This window comes from Manis pentadactyla, chromosome 4 (assembly GCF_030020395.1).
Source record: "Manis pentadactyla isolate mManPen7 chromosome 4, mManPen7.hap1, whole genome shotgun sequence".
NCBI classification, from domain to species: Eukaryota; Metazoa; Chordata; class Mammalia; order Pholidota; family Manidae; genus Manis; species Manis pentadactyla.
Genome location: NC_080022.1, coordinates 13,915,229 through 13,939,867, shown reverse-complemented (window position 1 = coordinate 13,939,867; position 24,639 = coordinate 13,915,229). Strand labels below are relative to the sequence as shown.

Genomic DNA, 24,639 nt, shown 5'->3' with positions numbered 1-24,639 from the left:
CCAAATTGTCTTGATTACTGAGGCTTTGTAGTAGAGCTTGAAGTTGAGAAGCGAGATCCCCCGTGCCTTATTCTTCCTTCTCAGGATTGCTTTGGCTATTCAGGGTCCTTTGTGGTTCCATATGAATTTTAGAACTATTCCTGTTCGTTGAAGAATGCTGTTGGTATTTGTTGATAGGGATTGCATTGAATCTGTAGATTGCTTTAGGCAGGATGGCCATTTTTTTTTTTTTTTAGGATGACCATTTTGACAATATTAATTCTTCCTAGCCAAGAGCATGGGATGAGTTTCCATTTGTTTAATGTCCTCTTTAATTTCTCTCATGAATGTCTTGTAGTTCTCAGAGTATAGGTCTTTCATTTCCTTGGTTAGGTTTATTCCTAGGTATTTTATTCTTTTTGATGGAATTGTGAATGGAATTGTTTTCCTGATTTCTCTCTCTGCTAGTTCATCATTAGTGTATAGGAAAGCAACAGATTTCTGTGTATTAATTTTGTATCCTGCAACCTTGCTGAATTCAGATATTAGTTCTAGTAGTTTTGGAGTGGATTCTTTAGGGTTTTTTATGTACAATATCATGTCATCTGCAAACAGTGACAGTTTGACTTCTTCTTTACCAATCTGGATGCCTTGTGTTTCTTTGTTTTGTCTGATTGCCATGGCTAGGACTTGCAGAACTATTTTGAATAAAAGTGGGGTGAGTGGGCATTCCTGTCTTGTTCCCCATCTTAGGTGAAAACCTTTCAGCTTCTTTCTGTTAAGTATGATGTTGGCTGTGGGTTTGTCATATATGGCCTTTATCATGTTGAGGTATTTGCTCTCTATACCCATTTTGTAGAGAGTTTTTATCATGAATGGACGTTGAATTTTGTCAAATGCTTTTTCAGCATCTATGGAGATGATCATGTAGTTTTTGTCCTTGTTTTTGTTGATATGGTGCTTTTCCTCATTTTTAAAAGAAGTTGCTGATTAGATGGTCTCTAGGGTCCCCTTTAGCTTAACATTTCTGATTCTATGTCCTAAAATCTGGAGAGGGTAAGGGGAAGCACGCCTAAGAGAAAATGCTCCAGTTCACCCAGCCTGGCCCATTAGCAGGGCCAAGAGTAGCGTGTAAGAATACTGGCAGACTACCGCCAGGAGGTCTGGATTTGTCGATTGTCATCTGACCTTGGGTGTGGCTCTGCATAAAGTCATTCCCTCTTCTTTGTATGGCAGATTCATAAAAAAGCAGGTGGCAGTTTCCTCTAGGTGAGTGCTAATGGGAACTAAGCATCAGCGCACAGAATCAGCTGGCAAGCTTTCTAAGGTTATTGGGGGTGGATCGAGGTGGAGGATGTGGGAGGAAAGGCGCATCCTTGGGGGCCGGGGGGTGGGTAGAAGAGCCCCAGAATACCCCTGTGCTTCTTCCCTTTGCTAAGCAGTGACTCTGTTTTGCCTATTAGAATGTGCTTTGACAGCCATGCCTCCTATGGGACCCCGATTGCTAACTCTTTTTTTTTTTTTTTTTTATAATTATTTTTTATTGAAGGGTAGTTGACACACAGTATTACATTACATGAGTTTCAAGTGTACAACACAGTGGTAGAACATTTATATACATAATTCTAGGTTCCAGCTATCACCCTACCAAGCTGTTACAATATCTTGACTATATTCCTTATGCTATACATTACATCCCGGTTACTAATTTATTTTACCATTGGAAGTCTGTCCTTCTTTTTTTTTTTTTTTTGTGAGGGCATCTCTCATATTTATTGATCAAATGGTTGTTAACGACAATAAAATTCTGTATAGGGGAGTCAATGCTCAATGCACAATCATTATTCCACCCCAAGCCTAATTTTTGTCAGTCTCCAATCTTCTGAGGCATAACAAACAAGTTCTTACATGTAGAACAAATTCTTACATAATGAATAAGTTACATAGTGAACAGTACAAGGGCAGTCATCACAGAAACTTTCGGTTTTGCTCATGCATTATGAACTATAAACAGTCAGTTCAAATATGAATACTCATTTGGTTTTTATACTTGATTTATATGTGGATACCACATTTCTCTCTTTATTATTATTATTTTTAATAAAATGCTGAAGTGGTAGGTAGATACAAGATAAAGGTAGAAAACATAGTTTAGTGTTGTAAGAGAGCACATGTAGATGATCAGGTGTGTGCCTGTAGACTATGTGTTAATCCAAGCTAGACCAGGGCAATAAAACATCCACGTATGCAGAAGATTTCTCTCAGAACGGGGGGTGAGGTTCTAAGCCTCACCTCTGTTGATCCCCAATTTCTCACCTTATGGCCCCCCTGCGACTGTGCCTGTCTTAGGTTGTTCCTCCCTTGAGGAATCTTACCCATCTCTGGCTAACCAGTCATCTTCCGGGGCCATACAGGGAAATGTGAAGTTGGTAAGTGAGAGAGAAGCCTTATTGTTTGAAAAAGTTAGCTTTTTACTTCTTTGCATATTTATGCCCTGTGGCTTCTATGCCCAGCATTTGTCTTGAGTGCTAACTCTTTAGTGAGAATTTTTGCCATTCCACAAGTTTACCAGTAAACTTCGGTCCCTGTAAAGAAACTGTCCTGTGTTCAGCAGTTAGAGATTTGTGAACTGTAAACATTGAAGTCATTAGCCAGAACCTTTTTAAACCACCACAGCAGAACTATAGCTCCACCTCCTGAGTGTGATTCACTTTGGATCTTTCACTCCCTGAAGGGATGTGTAAAGGAAAAATCAGCTGATGGCTGTTGTAGTATTTGACACAGAGCCTGTATGTAAGTTGCCAAGTTTTGTTTCAGAAAAAATAAGCCAGGGAGAGAGGCACTTGAAAATTCTCATTGTTGGGTGGGAGACAAAGTAGTTTGGGGGCTTTCCTAGGGCTGGTCTGTGTTTCTGGGTTTGATGGTCCATATGGCTTTGAGGGCACTGGTAAATAGAGAGAAGGCGAAACGATGGAAATGCTTCTTGGTGCCATCCCAGGCTGAAGCAGTGGGTCCAGAGGGCTTCAGATGAAAGCCGACCAAAGAGGGAACAGTACAGAACAGAAGAAGGGAGTGTCTTTGGCGGGTGAATATGGAATTCAGTCAACTCTTACTGTTTTGTGGGGGAGCCACCGGTCCCATGCACTCCATCATAAATGGTGGGGAGGGGTGGGATTGTGTGTGGGGAGAGCTGTGGAAGCCTGCCCTCCTTTGTTAGTGCTTAATGACTTGGAAACTGAAATAACACTCCGCCTACCTTGCTAGAGACTTTTGTGGCAGCCTGAATGGAAAACCTCTGCCAAATGAGCAAAAAATCAGAGAGGAAAGGGCCCTTGAACATCCAAAAACCTGTTAGGTAGAAGTCCTAGCAGATAAGCCATGTGCTTTGCACTCTGGGAAATTTCTGACCGTGGGTGGAGGATGGACTCTGGGGATGCCCTAAGGATCAGACACTGTGCCAGCACGTTAGCTCTTTCTCAGTGGCCCTGCAAGGTGGGGTGTTGTTAGGCCTCTGTTGTAGTTTTAAAAAACAAGGCTCCAAGGGAGTAATTAGTGACTAACTTAGTTCCACCCTGCAGGTTAAGTGGGAGAATAGGAATTTTTATTGTTGTCAGATCACACCTGTGCCTTTAGAGTCTAAGACTGAGAAAAGCTGTGGGCCTTTACTGTAAAGAAATGTGTGGTGCACACCCCTACCTTCCCACAGTCAGGGTGCTCACAAGCTCTGGGCCTGTGACTCTGGACACCAAGTTGTGCGCCTGTGATTTATTCCTTCACTCAGATGGTTTTTTCATTTTTAAACAATAGGTTCCTAGTTTGCAGACCCATAGTAGATTAGAAGCAACATACTAGATGAGGAAGTGTAGCTGATGGCCTGACAGGACAGGCAGAAAAAACCAGGGCCATGTCCCAGGAATGGCTGTTCCTAATGGTTGTCCCTCAGCCAATTAGAAATGGCTTAACTGTGTTCATTGCTTTGTCCTCTATAAAAATATGGACCTCGTAAAACATTTTAGATGGATTACCATCTTTTATTATTAAAATCAGCTGATATGATGGTTATCTGGAAAAGTCACTGGGAGGCGCTCCGGCTCTTCAACAGTAATGGCAGGCCTGGCGGGGGGCGGGGGGCAGAGTGTTGAGTAGGATAGGCCGCCCTTTCCTGCGGTTTTTTTTTTCTGGCTGTCTTTCTCCGGCCACAGGCTCCTTGTGGCCAGGGGCAGCATCTGACTAGTTAAGCTCTGTACCCCTAGTGCCTGCCTGTCACTCACAGAGTTGCTCAGTTGACTGAATTTTATGCTGTGTGGTGTTCACCTAGAGTTTTTCTTACACAACAGTAGTATCCTCAGCAGTGACACAACTACTTTCAGTTCCCGGACCCAATTCCAGCAGTGTGTGTGTGGGGAAAGGGGTCTTCCCATGCACGCCAAGCAATTCTGGGACACTGGTAGGGTGTCCGAGCTCAACTCAGTTCTGATGCTGTCTGCCTGGAGACAGCACCAGATTCCCCAGGTTAGGGGCTCCATCCTACAAGACTGCCCTCCACCCCTCTCTCCAGATGACAGTCACAAGCCCCAGGTGCTTCTGACCAACTGGCTGCAGATTGGAGGTTCCCACGACCTCCCCCTTAGGTTCAATTAATTTTCTAGAGCTACTCATAGAACTCAGGAAAACACTTACATTTACCAGTTTAATAAAGGATACTGTAAAGGATACAAGTTAACAGCCAGATGAAGAGATACATAGTGCAAGATCCCAAATAAAGGAGCTTCATCCTCTGGGAGCTTGGGACCTGGCTCAGTGGCATGTGGAAGCCTTCTGGTTCCCCAAGCCTGGAAACTCTCTTGAACAGAGGGGCAGGATGCAGGGGAGAGCAGCTCTTCTCATGGGAATTTGTGAGGGCCTCATTGCATTGTTATGATTGACGTCACTAGCCTTTGGCTGATCCAACCTCCAGCCCCTGCCCTTGGGTGGGGGTCCAAAAATCTTAATTAACATGACAAAACCCCCATTTCACCTTCAAGGCTCTGCAGGGTTTTCAGAAACTGTTGTTGAAGACCAAATATACCTGGGAAATATATATTTGGTTATTGGAATGATCAAATATGTATTTCTTATAACTCATATTGCACCTTTCAGTTTTTAAAAGATGACATTGACCTAGCTATGATGATATCCTGTAAAGCCCCAAGGGTTGAAGGAGACTGGTTCTGCCAAACAGGTTTTCACCGTGGCATCGATTGACTTGATACAGGGTATTGGATTTTCCCATGGGAAGAAAAGTCATTTAAAGGAAATGGTTGTGTTTGTTTTTGGTAAGCCATCTCCCTCCACTCTGGCTGTCACCGCTCTTTCCCTCCCAGAAGATTCAACCAGACGGCAATTAGTGGAAGGCATACTTCTCTTTCTATTAACCCAAACTGTGCAGTTTTACAGAAGGACTTACAGATGAGTCGTTGGCTGCCCTAGCCGTGAATCCTCTCTAAATAGCTCCCAGCACAAATTGTTCCTGAACTGCAGGACAGAGAACAGATTCAACATTTAAACAGAATTGCTTGTTGGGTCACAGATTATACAAGACAAACGATGGTTAAGTTAGACTCCATAAATTTGTGATAAATCAGCCTGGGCTCCAGCGAAGTTTACTTTTGTTCTGTCTGTAAAGTAAGTATTTGCTAAGCCTCTTGAGAATGTAAACAATTGAAGGTCTTGAACTAAAGAACAAACTGTAAAGGCCTTAACGCTTTCGTTGGTTGTTTATGTATAGACAGATGCTATTAGGTAAGATCTGCCTCAGCCAGTCACTAGAGCAGGCCAGGCAGGACTTCTGCTCTGAAATCTGAGCAGTTTGATTTACTACTTGTCATTTAAATTACGAACACTGTTTTAAAAGGGCACACAAACCATATACAGGCTAACGAGGCTGTGGCACCATCTTCTGGCAGGTGGCCCCTGCTAGAAAACAAGTCTCAGACTTGTGAGCTTCTTCCCACTTCCAGTAAGTAACCTTGTCCAGTGTTCTGCCTCTTAAAGTCTCCAACCCTCCCCTCCTTTTGAGCCATGCAGCCAGAGCGCTGGTTGCTATAGAGGCCCCTCTGCTGGCCTGCCTGCACCAGTCTCATCTCTGGTCAGACTATCTACCCAGAGTCACCAAAGACATCCTTTTGTGCCATTGCTTTCTAACAAAATTACCCCAAAATCTGATGATTAGAATAACAGTAATCATCTCATCATCTCCAGTGGTTTCTGTGGGTCAGACGCAGGAGGGCCTTGGCTGAGTGCTTCTGGCGTCGGGTCCAGTGCTGTTGAAGTCAGAACAGGTGAAGCCAGAACAGTGGTCGATGTGGAGCCCCTAGGGGGCTGGCCAGGTATCGCATTTCAGAGAGTCTTGGGGTCTTTTAATGTGGCTTTCCTGCATTGGCCAGGTTGGGCCTCCTCACAGCATGGCAGCCCCAGCACAGTGGAACTGTTTACCTTGCAGCTTGGGGCTCCAAGAACAAGAGTTCATCCAGCAAGGTAGAAGGTGAATTGGCTTTTGAGGCTTTGCCTCGGAAATCACAGAGCATCCATTCTGCTATTCTCTGTTAATAAAAACAGTCACAAATCCTCTGCCAGTTGCAAGGGCAGAGGACATAGCCTCGGCCACACGGTAGGAGGAATGCAGTCACATTGTAAGAGGAGCAGGCGGTGGAGATCTTGTTATGGCCATTTTTGGTAAATATAATCTGCTTCACCTTGTAAGACCCTATGTTCTGTCATTCCTCTGTGGAAAAACCACTAGGGGCTCCTGATCCCTGCTGGAGGAGTAGATTTTAAAGTTCTCAAGGCCAGAGGACGTGGCATGGAAGCCTTACCTATAAAGTGTATAAAAGCAGGCCTGCTGGGAGGTGAGGTCCCGAGTGGGCCCGGAGCTCTGGAACCTTGGAGCCTGCCTAGAAGACCTATGCCATAGCCGTTGGGTATAATCCGGGCTCACTGTAGGACTCTCGTGGCCGGGCCCCATTGCCTCCCAGTGCCATGGGCCACTCTGTCCCTTTGCTGCAAGTGTGCCTTGCCCACAGAGCATGATGTCAAGCCTGCTGTGTGTTTATCCCCGGCACCTTCTACCTGTCTGCCTTGTGCACTTCTCAGCCAGTGATAAGAGCTCCTGCACTCCCCCTTCTGAGAAGTGTCTTGTGGTTTCCCTTACCACTAAGTATGTGCTTTTACTATAACATTTTTGCTTCTTTGGATAGGTGTGTCTATTGTATCAGATTTGGAGCTTACCACAGGTTGGGACATGTCCTGTTCTTTGCATCCCCACCCAGAGACTGAATAAATTACATTTGGTGATGATTTCCCAATCAGTTTTTGCCCTTCTAGTTCATGTAATAATAGGCCTAGTGTATGCCAGGGGTGGATGACACTATCAGGTGTCAGAATTCCATAGATTTTATTAAAGCTGTACTGTTTTATTTGACTTATCATTCTGAAAATTGTTCTCGTCTGTATTACAGTTGTTTTACTTGTTGTAGAGTGATTTAAGCAGTTGTGATTTTTTATCCCCCTTTAAGTCATGTGAAAAACTAGCAGAAGGTGAAACATTTCATAGCTCAGCTTGTATGCTGAAAACAAGAACATAACCAAAAAACGTTAACCGACCTCTTGGAATCTCACCAGGTTAAAGTGGGGTGACTGTCCTCTCCTTAATTCTTTGACATCCTAACAAGGACTCTTCCTTGTTTAGTTTTCCATATAGCTGTTGACTACACTGTAATTTCCTGAAGACAGGCATTTGTTTTATTCACCGTTCAGCATCCAAAACAGTGCTTGTCACCTAGGAGACTCTAGGAATTACTGGATGACTAATTGAACGGGCAGAGAATTCTGGAGAGTGAAGTGGAATGGCTGGTCTTTTACTGTTTACCTTTCACCCGGAAAGCACCCCCAGTGGAGGATAGAGCTGGCAAAGCTCATTTTATGGAGGAAGTGTCAAGGGTCAGTTAGGAGTCTATTGGAGCCATCTGTGGAGAGCCCCGAGACACAGGAAGACAGTATACAAAATAAATAGAAAGACAGAGGAAGTAACCAGGGCAGGAAATCCTCTCCCCTTCCCTGCTGTCGTTCTATTTCTGGGGTCACTCATGTTGCATTAGGCTGAAGATCGTCTGTGTTTTCTTCATTCTCTTGTGCTGTTTCCTGTCTGGACCCTCAGGGTTTGGGATGACTCCCAAGTGATGGGCCCCAGTTAACTTTGATTGTAACTTTTTACAAATGGTCATTAAGCTTTCCCATGTTGCTTCACTGTGGGAAGCTTTTATTAATTTAATGGTAGGCATCCTTAGCCCTAAAAATTTGTACTGAAATGTTTCTTATGAAGATTAATTAAAATTAATGCAAAATATGAGGTAAACCTTTTTGCAATAGTATTTTAGAGCTTTCAGCTAGATGCAGTCAGAGGGAGTCTGTGTGCTGCTTGCACCCTTGGAGGTGAGGCTGTGATCAGCATACTGGGGTGGTGGTAGGGGGTAAACAGGCTCCATGGAAGGGTTAAACAATGTTTTATCCTGTTGACCTTTTCTAGTCAAGTTTCAGTTTTTCTTTTCCTAGCTAATACACCCCTCAACTTCTAGTTCATCCCTTTTGAATTGAATATGTTCTGGGTTCTAGGCTTGCTTATATCTAAATTTGTTTTTTAGTTCTCAGGAAGATTGTTAATATCCAGGTGAGAATATTTCCAAAGGCCGGAAATTTTTAGGGGCTGTGAGTGGCCCCTGAATTAGAATTATATGCAAAACATTTCTGTGCATGTGCAGTTTCCTGGAGCCTTGGTTTTGCGGTCCCCAAAAATGATTACTTTAAATCAGGGTTCCTCAAGCTGGACTCCAGTGCCATTTTGGGCCGGTGTTGGGGACTGTCCTGTGCATTGTATGATGTTTAGACGCATCCCCAGCCCCTGCCCATTCGTTGGCTGTAGCTTCCCCTCCCCCAGTGATGACAACCAAAAATGTCTCCGTATTGCCAAATGTCTCCTGGGAGTTTGTGGGGAAGGCAAAGTCAACTCCAGCTGAGAAACACTAGTTTACAGTTTTGTTTTTTTAACAGACTTAATTTTCTAGAGCAGTTTTAGGTCCATAGCAAAACTGAGCAGGAAGTATGGAGAGTGCCCACGTAATCTCTGCCCCCACACATGCACAGTACCCCCACTGTCAGCACCCCACCACCAGGTTACAAACTGATGAACCCACATTGACACATCATCACTCAAAACCCATAGTTTTCCTTACTGGTCACTCTTGGTGGTGCATATTCTGTGGACAACCGTATAATGACATGTCCCATCAAACAGATTATCAGGACAGACTCATTTCACTGCCCTAAACATCCTCTGCACTCCGCCTGTTGATCCCCCACCCCCACAACCCCTAGCAACTACTGATCCTTTTACTGGCCCCATAGTTTTGCCTTTTCACAAATGTCGAATAGTTGGGATCATCAGTCTAGCCTTTTCAGATCAGCTTCTTACACTTACTGGTATGCATTTAAGTTTCCTCCATGTTTTATCATGGCTTGATAGCTCATTTCTTTTTAGTGCTGAATAATACTGTATTGTGTGGAGGTACCACAGTTTGTTTATCCATTCACCTACTAAAGAACATCTTGAATGCTTCCAAACTTTGGGAGTTATGAATAAAGTAGCTGTAAACATCCATTTGAAGGTTTTTGTTTTAATTCCTTTGGGTGAAGCACTGTTGCCAGATTGTGTAGTAAGTTTAGTTTTAGTAAGTTTGGTTTTGTAAGAAACTGCCAAACAGTCCTTGAAAGTGGTTGTACCATTTTGCATTTCCACCAGCAATGAATCTGATTTCCTGTTGCTCCACATCCCTGGCAGCATTTGGTGTTGTCAGATTCTGGAGTTTGGCCATTCTGATAGGTGTGTAATGGTATCTTGGTGTTTTAAATTGCACTTCTCTGGCAACATATGATGTTGAACATCTTCTCATATGCTTATCTGCCATCTGTGTATTTTCTTTGGTGAGGTGTTCAGGTTTTTTGGCCCATTAGTTTACATCTTTCAACTACTTGGACTTGAATTATTTAAGGTTTTCCATTCTTACATGGCCAAGGGAGTATATAGCTATTTTGAACACCTAGCTCCAGGTTAGAACAGCAGGAAAGACTTCAGGATTGGGTTGAGTAGGGCAGATGTTATAAAATATTTATATCTTAAGGTATTTTTAAAAATAGTTAAAACAAGTATTTATGTATGTAATGCAGAAAATACTCCCAAACATATACCTTCTCTGCACTAGACATTTCATGGTTATTAATTAAATCATTGCAACAATCCTATGAAGCAGATACTGTCCCTATTGTATGGATAAACAGGCTCATAGAGGGTAAGAAATTGCCCAAGGTTTAAGCTAATGAATGGCAGAACTGTAAATTGAATATAAGTCTCTCTAGTGTCAAATCAGTTTATCTGTGTTCTCAATACTAGACATGGTATTAAAATGTCTTCCCATGTCAGTAGGCTAGACCCATGTCACTGTGGCCTTGAATGGCATAGAAGGCATGGCACAAGTAGGGAATTCTGACTGCCAGAATGTTTCACTAAGCAAAGCAAGTGCTGTGTGAGTGTGTGTGTGTGTGTGTGTGTGTGTGTGTGTGTGTGTAGACAGTCTATTGTATGTCCCAGAACAAACTGTCCCTGAGCAAGTGCTGTGTGTGTGTAGACTATTGTATGTCCCAGAGTAAATTTTCCCTGATAACCATCTAGAGCAGGGGACAGGTTTTTCACACCTGCTGTATATGCCATATCAATTACCTGAAAATGAAATTGCCTCCACTTAACTTCCTGTGTTATATCTTTGGTGAATGGAAAAGTGGGTCCTTGTCCTACACCCTGTTTGTGGTTAATCTACCGGGAGTGTAGGTAGTCATATTCAAAGGTTGTATTTCATTACAACCAAATGAGGCATTTGCAGAACTACTTTGTATATTTTATGAAGATCTTTAGCTTGTTGATTTAGGGCTTTTAAAAATCCTGAAGTTGGTCTGAGCAGAGTGGATCTGGGATATGCATTGGGTGGTGCTGCTGACTGGTGTTGGGTGCTCCTGCCTGCCTTATGCTTCGCAGACTGGCATGTGGTGGCCCTCACCATTTGACCATACCCACCTTTCTCACCTTTGTGTTGTTGCTCCTCCTGAAGCCTAGTTTTCTATGTTACACCCCACCAGGCACTGGATTTACCTTGCATCTATTAGTCTTGCCCCACTCCATTTCTTCCTTCCTCCCTCCACCTCCATTATTTATTATGTATTTATAGGTGACTGGCATACAGTGGCTCTCAGTAAATATTTGCAGCAGGAATATCAAATCAGGAGAGCATTGTGAAACACACAGTGCGTAGCTTCAAGGTGCTCAGTAAGCGAAAGTAATCTTTATCCTCCCAGGCCTGCACAGCAGCCCCAGTGCATTACACTTATAGTCAGCTTTGCTGGCTAAGTGATCACAACTCTGAGTGATCCAGGTGTTGGTCTGCTTGACAGGGGCCTGGCACCTGGGAAGGTGTACGAAGCTTTAGTTGAATGACTGAAGCACTTGGCAACTATTGTGTTCACCTTGCCACTTGTTCCCTGCCTGGCTTCATTCCTGACTTGGATGGAGTTCATCAAGAAACCTGACCTGAGGATGTGACCTGACCTTATATATCCAGGTTACAGCAAAGGATAAAGCCTACTCCACTACTTGAGCGTGCTCGCTGCCAACCAGTTGTGAGCTAATACATCTGCATGTCAGTTCCATGGTCTGTTGAATTGGAAAAGGAAAGCTGATGAGACTTTGAGATGGAGGTGGACCAGGGCAGCTTTCTAAGCTCTCTGGCCTGCTTCCCACCTCTGTGAGTTTTCTTTTGGATGCCTCCACTTGAGATAGATGCTGCTGTCAAAGAACGGCTAGCAGTTTCCCTCCAGGAGATGTGTCAGGGGGCCCAGTGTAGGCCTTTATGGTTTTAGAATACCCTGAGCAAGCTGAAACTACAAGAATGCTTTTTAAAAGGGGGTTTCAGCATTTTTGTTGGCAAAATGACTTAAACACTGTGTGTCTCCTTTCACAGAGTGATCAGCAGCTGGACTGTGCCTTGGACTTAATGAGGCGCCTGCCTCCACAGCAAATTGAGAAGAACCTCAGTGACCTGATTGACCTGGTATGTGCCATGTTCGCGTGGTTTCACTTGGGGCTGTGGCTCTTGGTTGGTTGCGTTTGTGTGCCCTTCTCCGTGCAGAACTCAAAATACGTAAGAAACCATTTCTCTCCAGCCAGACACCACCACTGAGTTTCCTGAGTGCTCCAGACAGAGAAGAAGATGAGTTTCATATGGTTTTCTATCCTTCAGAGCCACCTGCATTAAAAAAGCCCAAGATTGGAGTCCTCGGGTTGATTATGCTCTGCCCACTTCCCCCAGCTGCCCGGTTTTCAGTCTCTGGGAGCTTGCTCTTGGTTGGGGAGGAAGAGACCTGCGAGCCAGCAGGTCTGCCGCGGTGCATGGTGCCAGCCTTAGGAGTGTCATTGCTGTTGGGGGAGTTTCTCTAGCCAAAGCGGGACAAAAATCTACCCTGTAAAATGCTTCAGTGGCTTCTTGGAAATGGTGTAAAACACAAAAGCTGGCTTTTAAAGAGCTCATCACATTTGTTTTTAAAATACTTACTTTTTATTTTTATTTTTTGGATTCAGAATGATTGATCTCAAAATGATACCTCAGATTAATTGGTATCATAATATCATTTGAATGCTCAAAATACTGAAAAATATCTATAACACTGTGGAAAAGAAGTAATGTAAAATAAAATCAGGTCTCAAGAGGCCAACCGAGTTACTAGCTTATTTGGCCAGTGAGTTGTGGCTCTGGGTCTGGAGCCTGGGCCCTCTGAGACCGAGTCCTCTACTCTTTGCACTGCGTCTCATGTCTTCTTGGATGCATTTATTAGTTGCCAACCGTGGCTCCTCACTGAGGTATCTTTTAAAATAGTGGTTTGACAGTTTGTTCATGTGCTGTAGTGGTATACTTAATTCCATTGTATGAATTCCAAACAGTTTTACCAGGAAAAAAACATCACTACAGGAGATGTATGTGTCATTCACAGCTGTCTGAAAGATCCATGGTGCAACTCTCTGTGTACTTACAGGGACACAAACTCCCAGTTGAGAGGCTGCTGTGTGAGGCATTTGAGCCTGTGGAAGTTGGGAACTTGCTACCTGTTATGTGTATAATTCAGAGAGTAGGAAGTTGGGGGTTTCCTGAGGTCAGTGGCCCTGACAAGAAAGCCAGCTACGGGTGCTTATGATGGAATTGAAGACAGGATGGTGCATATAGAAGTGCTGGGTCCTGCTAGACAGTTGGACATTGGAGATGGGCATCACAGAATAGAGGGCTGATCTGTGCTGCCAGTGAACCCATACATAGCCTGAGCCAGGGATCTCAGATGCAGAGCTGGATGTAAACTACTGCATTGGACTGAGTGTAGAGAAAGGGTCTGGTGGGCAGGCCCCATCTGAAGGGCAGCAGCCCCTGGGCCCTGCTCACCTATTTCCCTGAATATGGGTCTAAGGTGTATGGACCTTAGTCGCCTACTCTCTGATTTTCCCAGAGGAGCCACACATCTGGAGTTTGTGTGAAAGACCCTGATTGTCCAACATTGGCCCAAACACTGGATGCATTAGATCTGATTTTGTGTAGAATTGGGGCTTGTGTGTGTGAAATGTGAGTTGGGGGCATATAGGGGAGGGTAGAGAAAATGGTCTTTATTGGAAAATAGTGAAATATAAAGTTGGATAGTTAAGAAGTGCTCTTGAAAGTCAGAAGGATGGCTTGAACTTGAGATGGCGATTATTGTCACCATCAGCCCAGCTTGGTGTTCAGGACATTACTTCTGTGGCTTCATCTAACTCTTAGCAGTCTGTAACGTATAGCTGCAGGATACCATCTAGAAAGTGCTACATGTCTTTGCATTTTTCTTGGGCTCAGATTTTTTGATGGATCATATGTGGAAGAGGTAGGCAAAAGTTAGTGGGGTCAGATCCCAAATTTGTCCAGTTGCAGAGGCTGCTTTTTCTTTTAAACTCAGCATGAATGTGCTTGGCTGAGTTTAAATTTAGTTTGCCAATTTAGTTATTACTGTATTTTAGAAATAAACCAAACGCATAAGTAAGAAATGATGAGCAAATTTTTCTCAGTAGTCTCTATGTGGTGTTTAACGGGCTATTTTGTTCTTATGGCAACTGTGTTTTACTACAGCTGCGTATTTTCTCTGTGACTCCCTGGTCACTCTTTATTTCAGAGATGTACACAGCTGCATTTATAGAAACCTGGTCAGCTGGTTCCCTTGTTGCACATGCCAATTTTACTTGAGCTCAACAGGGAAATTGCAGCCTTGATGGTGAATAAAGGAACGCATCAAGAGCTGTCTTTTACCTTAGCCAGACACTGGGCGAGATAGACTGCAGTTTCATTTGCAGAAGGGTGCTTGGACCCAGGTAGAAGCACAACACAGTTTTCTCCCAGTATGTGATGTCATGTGTGGCACTCCACAGATTACTGTCAGAATGCACTGCTTTTCCACTTTAACTTTGTCATCTGTAGAATGTGGCTGGAGAGGGGATGGAGGCAGATGAAGGTTGTGGGGTTGACAGCTAACATTTGTTGAATACCCACTGTGTGCCCAGGATGGAGCTCATTGCTTCTTCTTGTGTTTTCTATTATTTCACCTAATTTTCACAATACCCCATCAAGGTACATAGGTCCACTTCACCTTCTTTAGATGAGTTAGATTCTGAGAGGAAGAAACCAGGATGGTGGTGTGGCTACACAGGAGTCCTGAATTCCTCCTGCTGAGAATGCTCTGCTGGGTACCTTTGGGTGGAATCACACCCAGAGCAACAGATTAAATATGGCTCATCTTCCTGGTGTGTCTGTCTACCTGTTTGGGAAAAAAGTGTTACATAATTCAATTAATCAGTAATCTAAAGTATTAAAACAGCTTTATTATGGAGAATAATTTAAAAAACAAACCAGAGACTATAAAAGACATTTCCTTCTAGAGGCAGGCCACTTAGATTAGCAGTTCACTTTTGTCCATTGCTTCTTGGGGAGGCTGGGGAGGCAGCAACTTCCCCTTGCCGGGTTGTGTGGAGGCCCGCCTTGGGCCCCATCTGCTTCCTAAGGCTGAACAAGAGACTATAAGCCATAAAAGATTCCCGTCATCCAGAATGGGCTGGGGAATAAGTGTTCTCATTAATTTTTTAATTTGAAGTATGATGAATATCAAAGTGGAAATGGAACTTGACTTCTCCGAATTAGGATCTGATAAAGTATGCCTCATTAAAACTATATTGACATGCTCCAGAAGCCCTGTTTGATTAATGATCTCACTTAAAGGTCCTTGCTATGCACCATAGTCTAGTATGAGGGGCATTTAGGCTGGTTTTGTGCTGGATCCTGTGACTGGTCCCGGCAACTACTTTGCATGTTTTCCTTTCATTGCTGCCATTTTTCCTCTAATTGCCCTGGAAATGACAGCTTTGCTTTCTTTCTTTTTAACTAGATCTGCAAAGTGGTTTTTATCCTTGTAAGAGTTGGTTCATGTGGAGTGTACTGCTGTGGCTCTGAAGTTTACTTGCGGTTCTAGTTTCTTTCCAAAGCTGTAATTGCAGAAAATGCACCCTATTATGGGTCCACCTAGAAGCAGTGTATCTGGGTCTTTGTTTCATGTAATCTGGAGTCAGTCAGATGTTTTCCAAGCAGCTAACACACTCGGTGCTCGGTCCACAGTGCAGTTATTCTTCCCATGCTCATCTGCCTAAAAAATGAGGGGAGGTGGCTGTTTTCAAGAAAAGTCTCCAATTTTAAGACTGTTAAGAATGTTAGGATTTTGCCAGCATTCTCCATGAAGGGAATGGCCTTGCTTAGATGTCAGAGCCAGAGAACCTTAGGGGAATTTATCCGGTCCACCAGTGGTCCGATTACAGAGTAGTATTAAAGAGAAATGTGGCGCATGCTTGGCAGCCAGGCCAAGGCAGCCTGGTTTATCTTGCCAGATGAGCTTGCTTCTCTCTTTTTTCTTTCCAGCATCACAGTGTTTTGCTGCCTTGGGATTATGATGCATGCTGTGATTGGTGGGAAGTGACCTTCCCTTGCAGATGGCCAGAGCATCATTTTATTACCTATTAATCCCATTATACTAAATGAAGCCAGCCAGAATCCATTGTTAAGCTATTTCAAAAATACCCACTCATCCACATGGGCCAAGAATCATGTGACTCTAATCTGCTCCCTTAGCGTCCCAAACTTTGACTTTCTATGGCTTTACTCGGCACATTGGCAGCAATAGCTGAAACTTCTCTACTGTGATGTGTTTTGAGCCCTGAGCTGAGGAAGGAGTTTGTTTCTGCAAATTGGCACCCAGCAGACCATCCATCCTTTGCCTTTTTAAGAGCAAACCAGAAATAGCCCTTAATCTGATTAACCAGGCAGGAAAGCCTTTGCTTGCAAACAGTGACTTTACTTTTTAATTCCCTCTCTCTTCTTTGCTATAGTCACCCAAAGGTCCAGCTCTTGGGTGTCCCCAGACTTTATGTAAGCAAGGGCGAGAACATCAGCTGCAACAGCACCCAAGCCATCCCGGCCAGGCCTGTGGGTTAGAGGTAGAAGACAAATCTTGATGCTCTGACCAGGGAGCCGATAACTTGATCAATTGTCATTTCAGCATATTCCTCTTTCTAGCAGACAGAATTGCCCTCCCAAATTAGAAAGGGCCAGCTGGATGCAGGGCTTCACACAGCCAGCCTCAGCTGCGCCTGTGCCTTGAATAGCTCATGGAAGTCATCTGCAGAGAGCGTGCGGACTGAGCCCACTGGACTCAGGAGGGCTGGGGGCACAGGGGGTCCTTGGGCATTGGCTGCTGAGCGAACAAGCACCAGGAGACCTGCACTTACATGCCTGAGAACCTGCCCCACATGAAGCCAAATTCACAGACATTTGCATATGCTGAAGTTAAGGCTGATGTTCTATTTAATGTTCACTGATACTATGATTATCTGATTTCTGCTAAGCGCTGTTAGTTTTCAGTCTCTGGTAGTTGAAACATTGAAGTCTGGGAATTATTTTTCCAATAATGGCTGTGTGGAATGAAGCCTCAAACTCAGTTCTATCCCCAAGTGTGGAAGACATGCAGGGCCTGGGGATCTTGAAAGCCAGAGATGACCTGGCTTATCTGTGTTCAGAGTGAGCAGGCTTGCATTTTCCTGCTTAGTTTCCCCATTCTTGTTGCCACTTCAAACATCTCAGACCAGTATTTTTCCTCCGTTACTTCAAAGTCTTCTCCTTTGTAAAGGGGTCTTAGCTTAAGTAGGTGAAAAGTTAATGGATTTGGTCAGCATTGCTGAAGACCTCCAGCGGGCAGGCGCTACTCAGCCATGGGAAGAAATACAGACTTTATTCCTTGGCTCCCCTTCCCCGGGAACATACAGGGATCCTAAAACCTGATCCCTGGTAAGAGTGACCTCGGTTGGATTATCTCAGCCAGTTGGTCCCCTCACCAGTTAATCAGCTCCAAGGATGACTATCAAAAGCTGCAGGACTGAGTTACTCTTTCTAGGTATTCACCAAATCCTGTGTGTCAGATACTTACCTAGGTGCTGGGGCTACAAGATGAAAGGCGTTGCTCCATAGAGCTGACATTTATTTAGTGGGGAATTAAGAGAAGAGTTTCCCTAAGAAGAAAGACCCTGGCCGTGCCAGCTTTGCTCTCTGTAAGTATTGAGCAGACACTCAGCAGGCACATTTATCTTTGCTTTTGAGTAAAGGTGTTACAGGCTCTTTAGTGGCTGTGCCCATCTAGCAGAGAGCTATTGCTGGCCGTCTTTGACCTGGTCTCTTACCCTTTCTCAGATTCTTTCCCCAGAGCATTCTTGACAATAAAGGAGAGCAAATACATATCTTTGGAATTTGGGGGCAAATCCAAAAGTGGTTGCCTCAAGTAGAAAATGTATGTTTCTTCTTTTTAAATAATTACATTCCAATTCATAATATGCCCACATGCAAGACATTTTAATACAAAAAACATTTCCTCCACTAAAAGCCTTGAGTCAAGTTGAAACTCGGGGAAGTTGGCCTCTGGCCCTGTGGGGCATTGTTAGGGGGCCTCCCAGCAGTGCTTAGTCTCCCTCCTGCTGGGCACCCAGGACCTGAACTGGAGGGCTCCCTGCTGCCCCCACGGCACACCCCACTGATGCATGCTGCAGCTGCCATATTGAGCTGTGGCCTCTGGAGCCCTGCCGAGCAAGGAGGGGGTCTGTGCTAGAGCCCGTCCACTGGTACCGAGGGGAGTTCTTGTGGGTATGTGCCAGGAGTGGGGAAGTTTGGTTCCACTCTCCCATGTGTCCCAGGGTGTGCTGAGAAGTTTTCTCTTTGAGGCCGGATATTGTCTGTGGAGCCAGAGCCGGGGAATGGATCGAATAATTGGCGATTGTGCAACAACGCCTGCACTCTCTGTTGTGCTGATGTTTCTGAGCTTTCCTACAGGCGACACTGTGCTGCAGTTCCCATTTTACAAGGGGAAAAAGCATTCCAGCCCAGGGCCTCCAGCAGCATTTTAATGAACTCCATTCCTTGGAAAGTTGTGGTGAGCCTTTTCATGCAAGTGTTCACTCTGAATGGACTGCAGCTGTGGTGATTAAAAGCAAGGGGAGAGAGAAGGCAGACCCTGGGACTCTAGGTGCTGAACTGGCCCCCTGTTCCTGGCCCAGGGCTGCTTCTCCAGAGGACGTGGCCTCTCATGACCCCAACCTGTTGCTGAGGTGAGGACCTGCCCTGGGCATGGTGCAGCCTCTGATAGGTGTCAGGGTGGCAGCTAGGCAGCCCTTCTCAACCTGGACAGAAAGGTATGAATTGTGTAGAGGAAATGGGACTTCCTGAGTGCCCTCACTTGACCAGCTCCCCAAAGATACTGGGGCAGGGTAGCGGGATTATTTGAAATTCTGATGAGTTCCGTTATATGCAGAATAATAAGCCCTCATGTAGTCCAATAAGGAGATGATTTGCCTCCTGCACAAGAAGTGAGACAATTAAAACTTGAAACCAAATGAATGAAGTTATCCCATAATGGCTAGGGGCTTGAAATTCTCCAAAGCTAGGTAATTTGAAAGTTAGCTGGGTCCTACCACCTTTAATGCCAGCCACCCAGTATACTTTTGTTATTTTTCAGAGGAGAATATAAAGTTCAAGACAGAAACTATTTCTTGTTTGTTCTTAGATTTAGAATTTAATTTTCCACTCTTCTCATTCTTCATAAAATCTTTTTCAGTAAATGACATGGAAAAATAAATAGCTTAAATGGTGATCCTTTAGGTGTCATAAGCACTAATATATATGGGCCTTGTTCTTAACCACCTTGTTTAATCTTCACAGTCCTTCTGTAAAGCAAGTGGAAGGATCCCCTTTTAGAGATGGGGAGACTGAGGGTGTCCCAGAGTGCCACTCCTGACGTGTGACTGAGGGGCAAATAAGCCTACCTACTGATTATAATGAGTTTTACCCTGAACTGCTGTCTTAAAAAATGATAACTTTACAGTATGTCATTTCTCTTATGTCCTGCTAAAGTTAAATCACCCTTGAAGGTGAAACTATGAAAGAAATTTGTGACAAGGGCAGGGTAGTCACCATGGAAGTTGTGAAACAGTTCCTCAGGAAAAAAGGCTTTGTAAACTTCTCTTCCTGCCCCTTCTGGCATAAAGCTCCATCAGGGCTGGCTGAGCACAGAAACTGCTGCCTGATTCTGCTCGGCTGGCTTGAGCCAGGCTTAGTTAGAACAGTGGGGCAGAGGTGGAACCCTCAGCAGACCCCCTGCCTCGACCCCGCTGGGGCGTGGGGTGGGGGGGAGGGCGTGTGTGTGCGCGCACTGCATTGTGTGTGTTGGAGGAATGTGCTCCTTTGAAAAGCATTCTGCCCAAATGCAAGTAGTGGGCCACTATGTCTTCTTTCAGGTAAATGTCTTCTTTTCAGGTAAAAAAAATTTTTAAAATTCTAGGAAAAGCAAATTCTTACACTGCAAGAACTAACAGGATGGGTCAGTAAAGTGACGGCCTTTAAATCAAATGTACCAAAATCAGCATTAGCCAGTCAGAATAGGTAAGGTGGCAGGGACAGGATTCTGTCTAACAGCAGAACAAAGTGCCACTGGCAGAAAGCTTCCCAAGGGGCAAGCAGGCCCTGTGTGAGACCAGTGCAGAGCTCTGAACTGAGAGCAGAAGCAGCTGGAGTCCAACACAGACACAGGCTTGTAATGTAAGGACTGAAGACATATTACAAGTGATGTTCACATTTCACTGTGAGAAAAGAATTGATTATTCAGTAAAATTGCTGAAACAGTTTTGAAGGAAAACAAGCCAAATACCTATTGTACAACATGTACTCATCACTCCTAGTGGACTGACTAAAGAATTAACGGTAACGGAACATGAAAGAACCAGAGGGAAAAAACATTGGTGATATTTGGGAGGCCTTTATAAGGCATAGAAGCTAATGACAAAATGATGGCTTTCACTGTATGCAAATTTAACTTAAAGTTGAAGCAGTTAAAAAGTTGAAAAATTAAAAGGCAAAGAACTCTGAAAAATATTTGCAGCTTATGACAAAGACTATATCTTCTTGAATCTTAAGAAAACACCTTTTGAGGTTGTTACTGTCATTGCCCCCACTGGAGAGAAGCAGCAGCAGGGGCTTTGGCAACTTGTCCAAGGTCATCAGGTAGTATTGGTGGAGGCAAGCTTTGCAGCCAAGCGGTTGGACTCCCGGGTTCTCAACTGTTACCTCCACCAATAAGAAAATTAGGAATACTGTGTTGGAACAAAGAGCTAGGTACACAGGTGATTCACAGAGGAGGCAAGGCAGAAGCCTAATACACAGACCTTTTTGACCTAGTCAGAGAAGTGCAAAACGAAATGAGAAAGGGTGGCTGGAAAGGTCGCCTTCACTGGTGACCCCTTTTTCTGCTCAGTGGATGGCTTTTATTTCCTCCTGGATGCAACCTGCACTTTTCCTGCCTTTCACAAAATTGGGCAGCTCACCTTGGTGTTGAGTCTCTTGAGGAACAAAGTGAGCAACTGGGGAAATGGGGCACACTATGATTGCCCTCTCCTCTAGGAGCTCATCACCCCCATTGTCACAGTAAAGGTTCTGAGAAGTCCTGCAGTTGGAAAAAAAGACATTTTTAAAAGAACCTGTTTTCCTTTAACCTAGTATTTCTCTAACTCATTTTCATGGAATACACTTTGGAAAACATTGGTTCCTAGAAAGATCCATAACCTACACATCAGATGACCTGGATTCTAGATCCTTTTTGGCAATGGCCCTAAGTATGATGTTAGGCAAGTTTTAAGTTTTCATAACTGGTAAAATAGCATAAAAAGAAATATAGCTTTTTTTTTCTAATTGAGAACTGCTTCAGAAACTTGTAGCTTCTTCATTAGGAGGGGGAAGGTGGGGTAAAACACTGTGTACATTAGGCAGATGTTACTGGAAGTCAGGAAACCCAGGTTGTAGCTTTGACTTGGCTGCTAACTTGCCTTTTGATCAGCGGGTCTCTCTGGGTCTCTGGCTCCTCTGTGAAGTGAGGGCCAGATGGTCTCAGTCTCAGAATCTGAGTTCTGTTGCCTAGAACTAAAAGAACATCACCATGGATATCCATATGTTGATGTCACTACTCTCAGGATCCCCTTTACTGGAAGAAGAGGCATTACTTTCTCTCAGGTCTGTGACCATATAACCTGCCCTGTATGGTAAATATGCACAGGGACCCAAGCGGGCAGGGGCCTTGGGCAGGTCAGTCTCCACTGCCATACAGCTCACTTTAGTGGGCAAGGCGAGACTGACTGGGACTTGAATCCTGCCTCAGTCATCTTCCAGCTTTGAGATCTCAGGTTGCTGCACCTCCCTGTTTCTTCTGACATACAAAATCAAGACAAGAAAGCTGAATTCCTGGGGTGGTTATAAGGATCTGGGAATGTATATAAAGTGCTAACGTGCATGACAGATGTTTAATAAATGCTAGCTGATGCTTTGTTATCTGCATGGGCTTCCTAGAACCAGTTGGCTAGCCCCCCAGGTTCTGCCAGCCTATGGGCTATGCCAGGATGGCCCAAGTAATCTTTCTGTTTTTACAGGTGAACACAGTCCCAGTCTTGACTTTCACAGGAGGGTTTATAACCCAGTGCATGATTGAGGACTTTGTTTATTTAACCAGGAAGGAAGGAGATAAGAAGGCCCTCCATAGATGGTCATGAAAACTGTCCCCCGCCTTCCCTGAACTTTCAGGGTGGGGATTCCTGAACAGAAGTCTGGGAAACATCGCTTCCCTCAACCCCAAAGCAGGTAGAAGAGGTGAAAGTCGGCTTATTGTGACTGGTGTCATGACCAGTAACAGCATTTGTCATCCTGCAGCGACTGGGTGATCTAATATGCTTCCCATCCTGCCCTGGCAGGGTGCGGGCTCCCGGCCAGTGTGTCTTTTCCACTCTTCCTGATTGCTTTAGCAGGCACTTTCCTCCCTGCTTCAGAATTCTTAGGAAGCCCTGGGGGAAAGACTGAACAATGGTTGGATGGTCTGGCGAGGTGGGGAGGGGTCTTAGGTTGATCTCAGTGACATTGCAGCCTCACAGGTCACTTGACCTCATCGCTTAATTTTAGCCATCCAGAGGTGCCACACGGGCACCTACCTACCTGTACATCATCCAGGACAGGCCACCTGTGAACTCTGACCCCCTCCCCCCCAGGTCTCTTTCGGTGTCTGTTTTCCTGCTCTCTTGTTTGTGCCTTCACTTCCTTTCAGATCATCCTTCCACCTTATCAGGATTGCTGATCTCTTGTCCCGGTCTTGAGTCCACATCTCCCCATCCCCGTGCTGCCATTGTAACCCCGGCACACCTTTCCTCAGCTTGAGAACCCCAACCCCCAAGTCCACGTCAGGGGGGTCTTTCACAGTGACCCAGCTCTGTTGCATGGCTTTTCCCCCTGGGGCCTCTCCTGAGTCTTTTGCAAGATGGAGAGGCTGTTTTAGCACCTGACCTCCACCACCTGTTCATACCCCAATGCAGAAGTGCCTGTGAGGCCAACAGCCAGGGTGTGGACATTGGGGGGGAGCTAAAAGCCTAGTGCCTGTGTATTTTGCTCATTTCCTTGGAAACAGACTGGTTATTTAAGGTCCTGTGTCCCTCCTCCCCCCACCATCCCCATGCTTCCTTTATTTGCCAGGTTAAAGAAGCTTATTTTAGTATACTTGGGGATCATGGTTCTGTCATATTCTTGGTACGGTGTTTTTAGTTGTGCAAGTGTACAAGTTTGATGTGGCCATTGTGCGAATGAATAGAAATGCTGCTGATGTCCTGGTTTTTAATTGATAACTATCAGGTGTTGAAAACTTTTCTTCATATATTTAATTTATTTAAACTGCACATAAGGTTAGTCTTCTGTCTCCATTTTACAAGTGAGGAAACAGAAGTTTAATAAGTTGGTCAGAGCCTCATAGCTAATTAGTAAATAGCAGAGTCAGGATCAACCACAGACCCACCTGCCTTGGGTGCCCACTCTTCTCCCACCATGCTGTGTCCACAACTCTCCAGGAATAGCTTTCCCTTTGTCACTGCAGGGCCAGCGGACAGCTGACTCCGAATGCAGACATCATCACAATACTTAGCTCCAGCAAGAAGTCATTTGGTCTTCGTAGAGTATAGCTTTCCCTGTCCCACACTGAAAGGGTGTTTGGTTTTGGCCTCCCATTGTTAAATGTAAAATGCTGATGAAAGCATCCAGAGGAATCATCGCCATCCCCATGGCCAGGCTGCCACCATCAGGCAGCATCACCGCCCTGTTCTTTTTCAGCGGGGAGAGGGGAGAGGAGGGGGTGCCTTCCAGCACACCCAGAGGCTCCCATTGCTTGCATGAAGGAGTCAGTGCTTTGAAAAGAGTGCAAAGGAGAGGAATGAGTCTGCCCTCCTTTTTCCTCCTTTTTTGGGTCACTGACCCCCGTCAGGCTGGACACTTTTTATTCATTAGTCAGACGGTTTGTAGTCGCCCCATTGCCAATCTGTCACTGCCTTCCTGAGCCGTTGCGCTCACAATTCAGGTTCATCAGAAAACCTGCCAATCACAACATGCACAGACCCTGCCTGTGTGCGGCCTCACGTAGGGCTGTTCAGCCCCATGCCCTCCCTTTTGCAAATGATTACCAACCAAATTCTGGGTCCTTGGTGTAGAGAAGATCTGTGAACAGCACTTGTAAAACTCCAGACTTTCAGGTCCTGGTGGGCCTCTGTAATTGAAATGTTCACCCTGAGACCAGAATCGACGTTACAGATGGTGGTTGTAGGAGTTTCCTTAGATGGTCGCTTTGGAACAAGTATCTGACAGCAGGCCTCTCAGAGCCCAATACACACAGAAGAGATTTAATTACCGTTAATCTCCCTCTCCCCTCTTTCTGGAATGTTTAGGCACACTTAGTTTCTGTTGACTGGGAGCTAAAATAACACTCTTGGTTCAGAACAAAACCCTTTAGGAGATCTGCCCCAGGCTGGAAATGATTGTCCTTCATTCAAGTGGATTTTCCCCTCTGTGTCCAAGTTGGGAAGAG

General features: G+C 44.8%; 1 protein-coding gene across 3 annotated transcripts in view; it reads left to right on the top strand.

Moving 5' to 3' along the window:
* CAPZB (capping actin protein of muscle Z-line subunit beta) overlaps positions 1–24,639 on the top strand; it is a 143,443-nt gene that overhangs the window by 47,370 nt on the left and 71,434 nt on the right. For all 3 annotated transcript variants that reach the window (XM_036914476.2, XM_036914474.2, XM_036914473.2), the window contains exon 2: positions 12,078–12,167. In XM_036914476.2, coding sequence (XP_036770371.1) covers positions 12,078–12,167 — 90 coding nt within the window. The remainder of the gene's footprint in view (positions 1–12,077; positions 12,168–24,639) is intronic.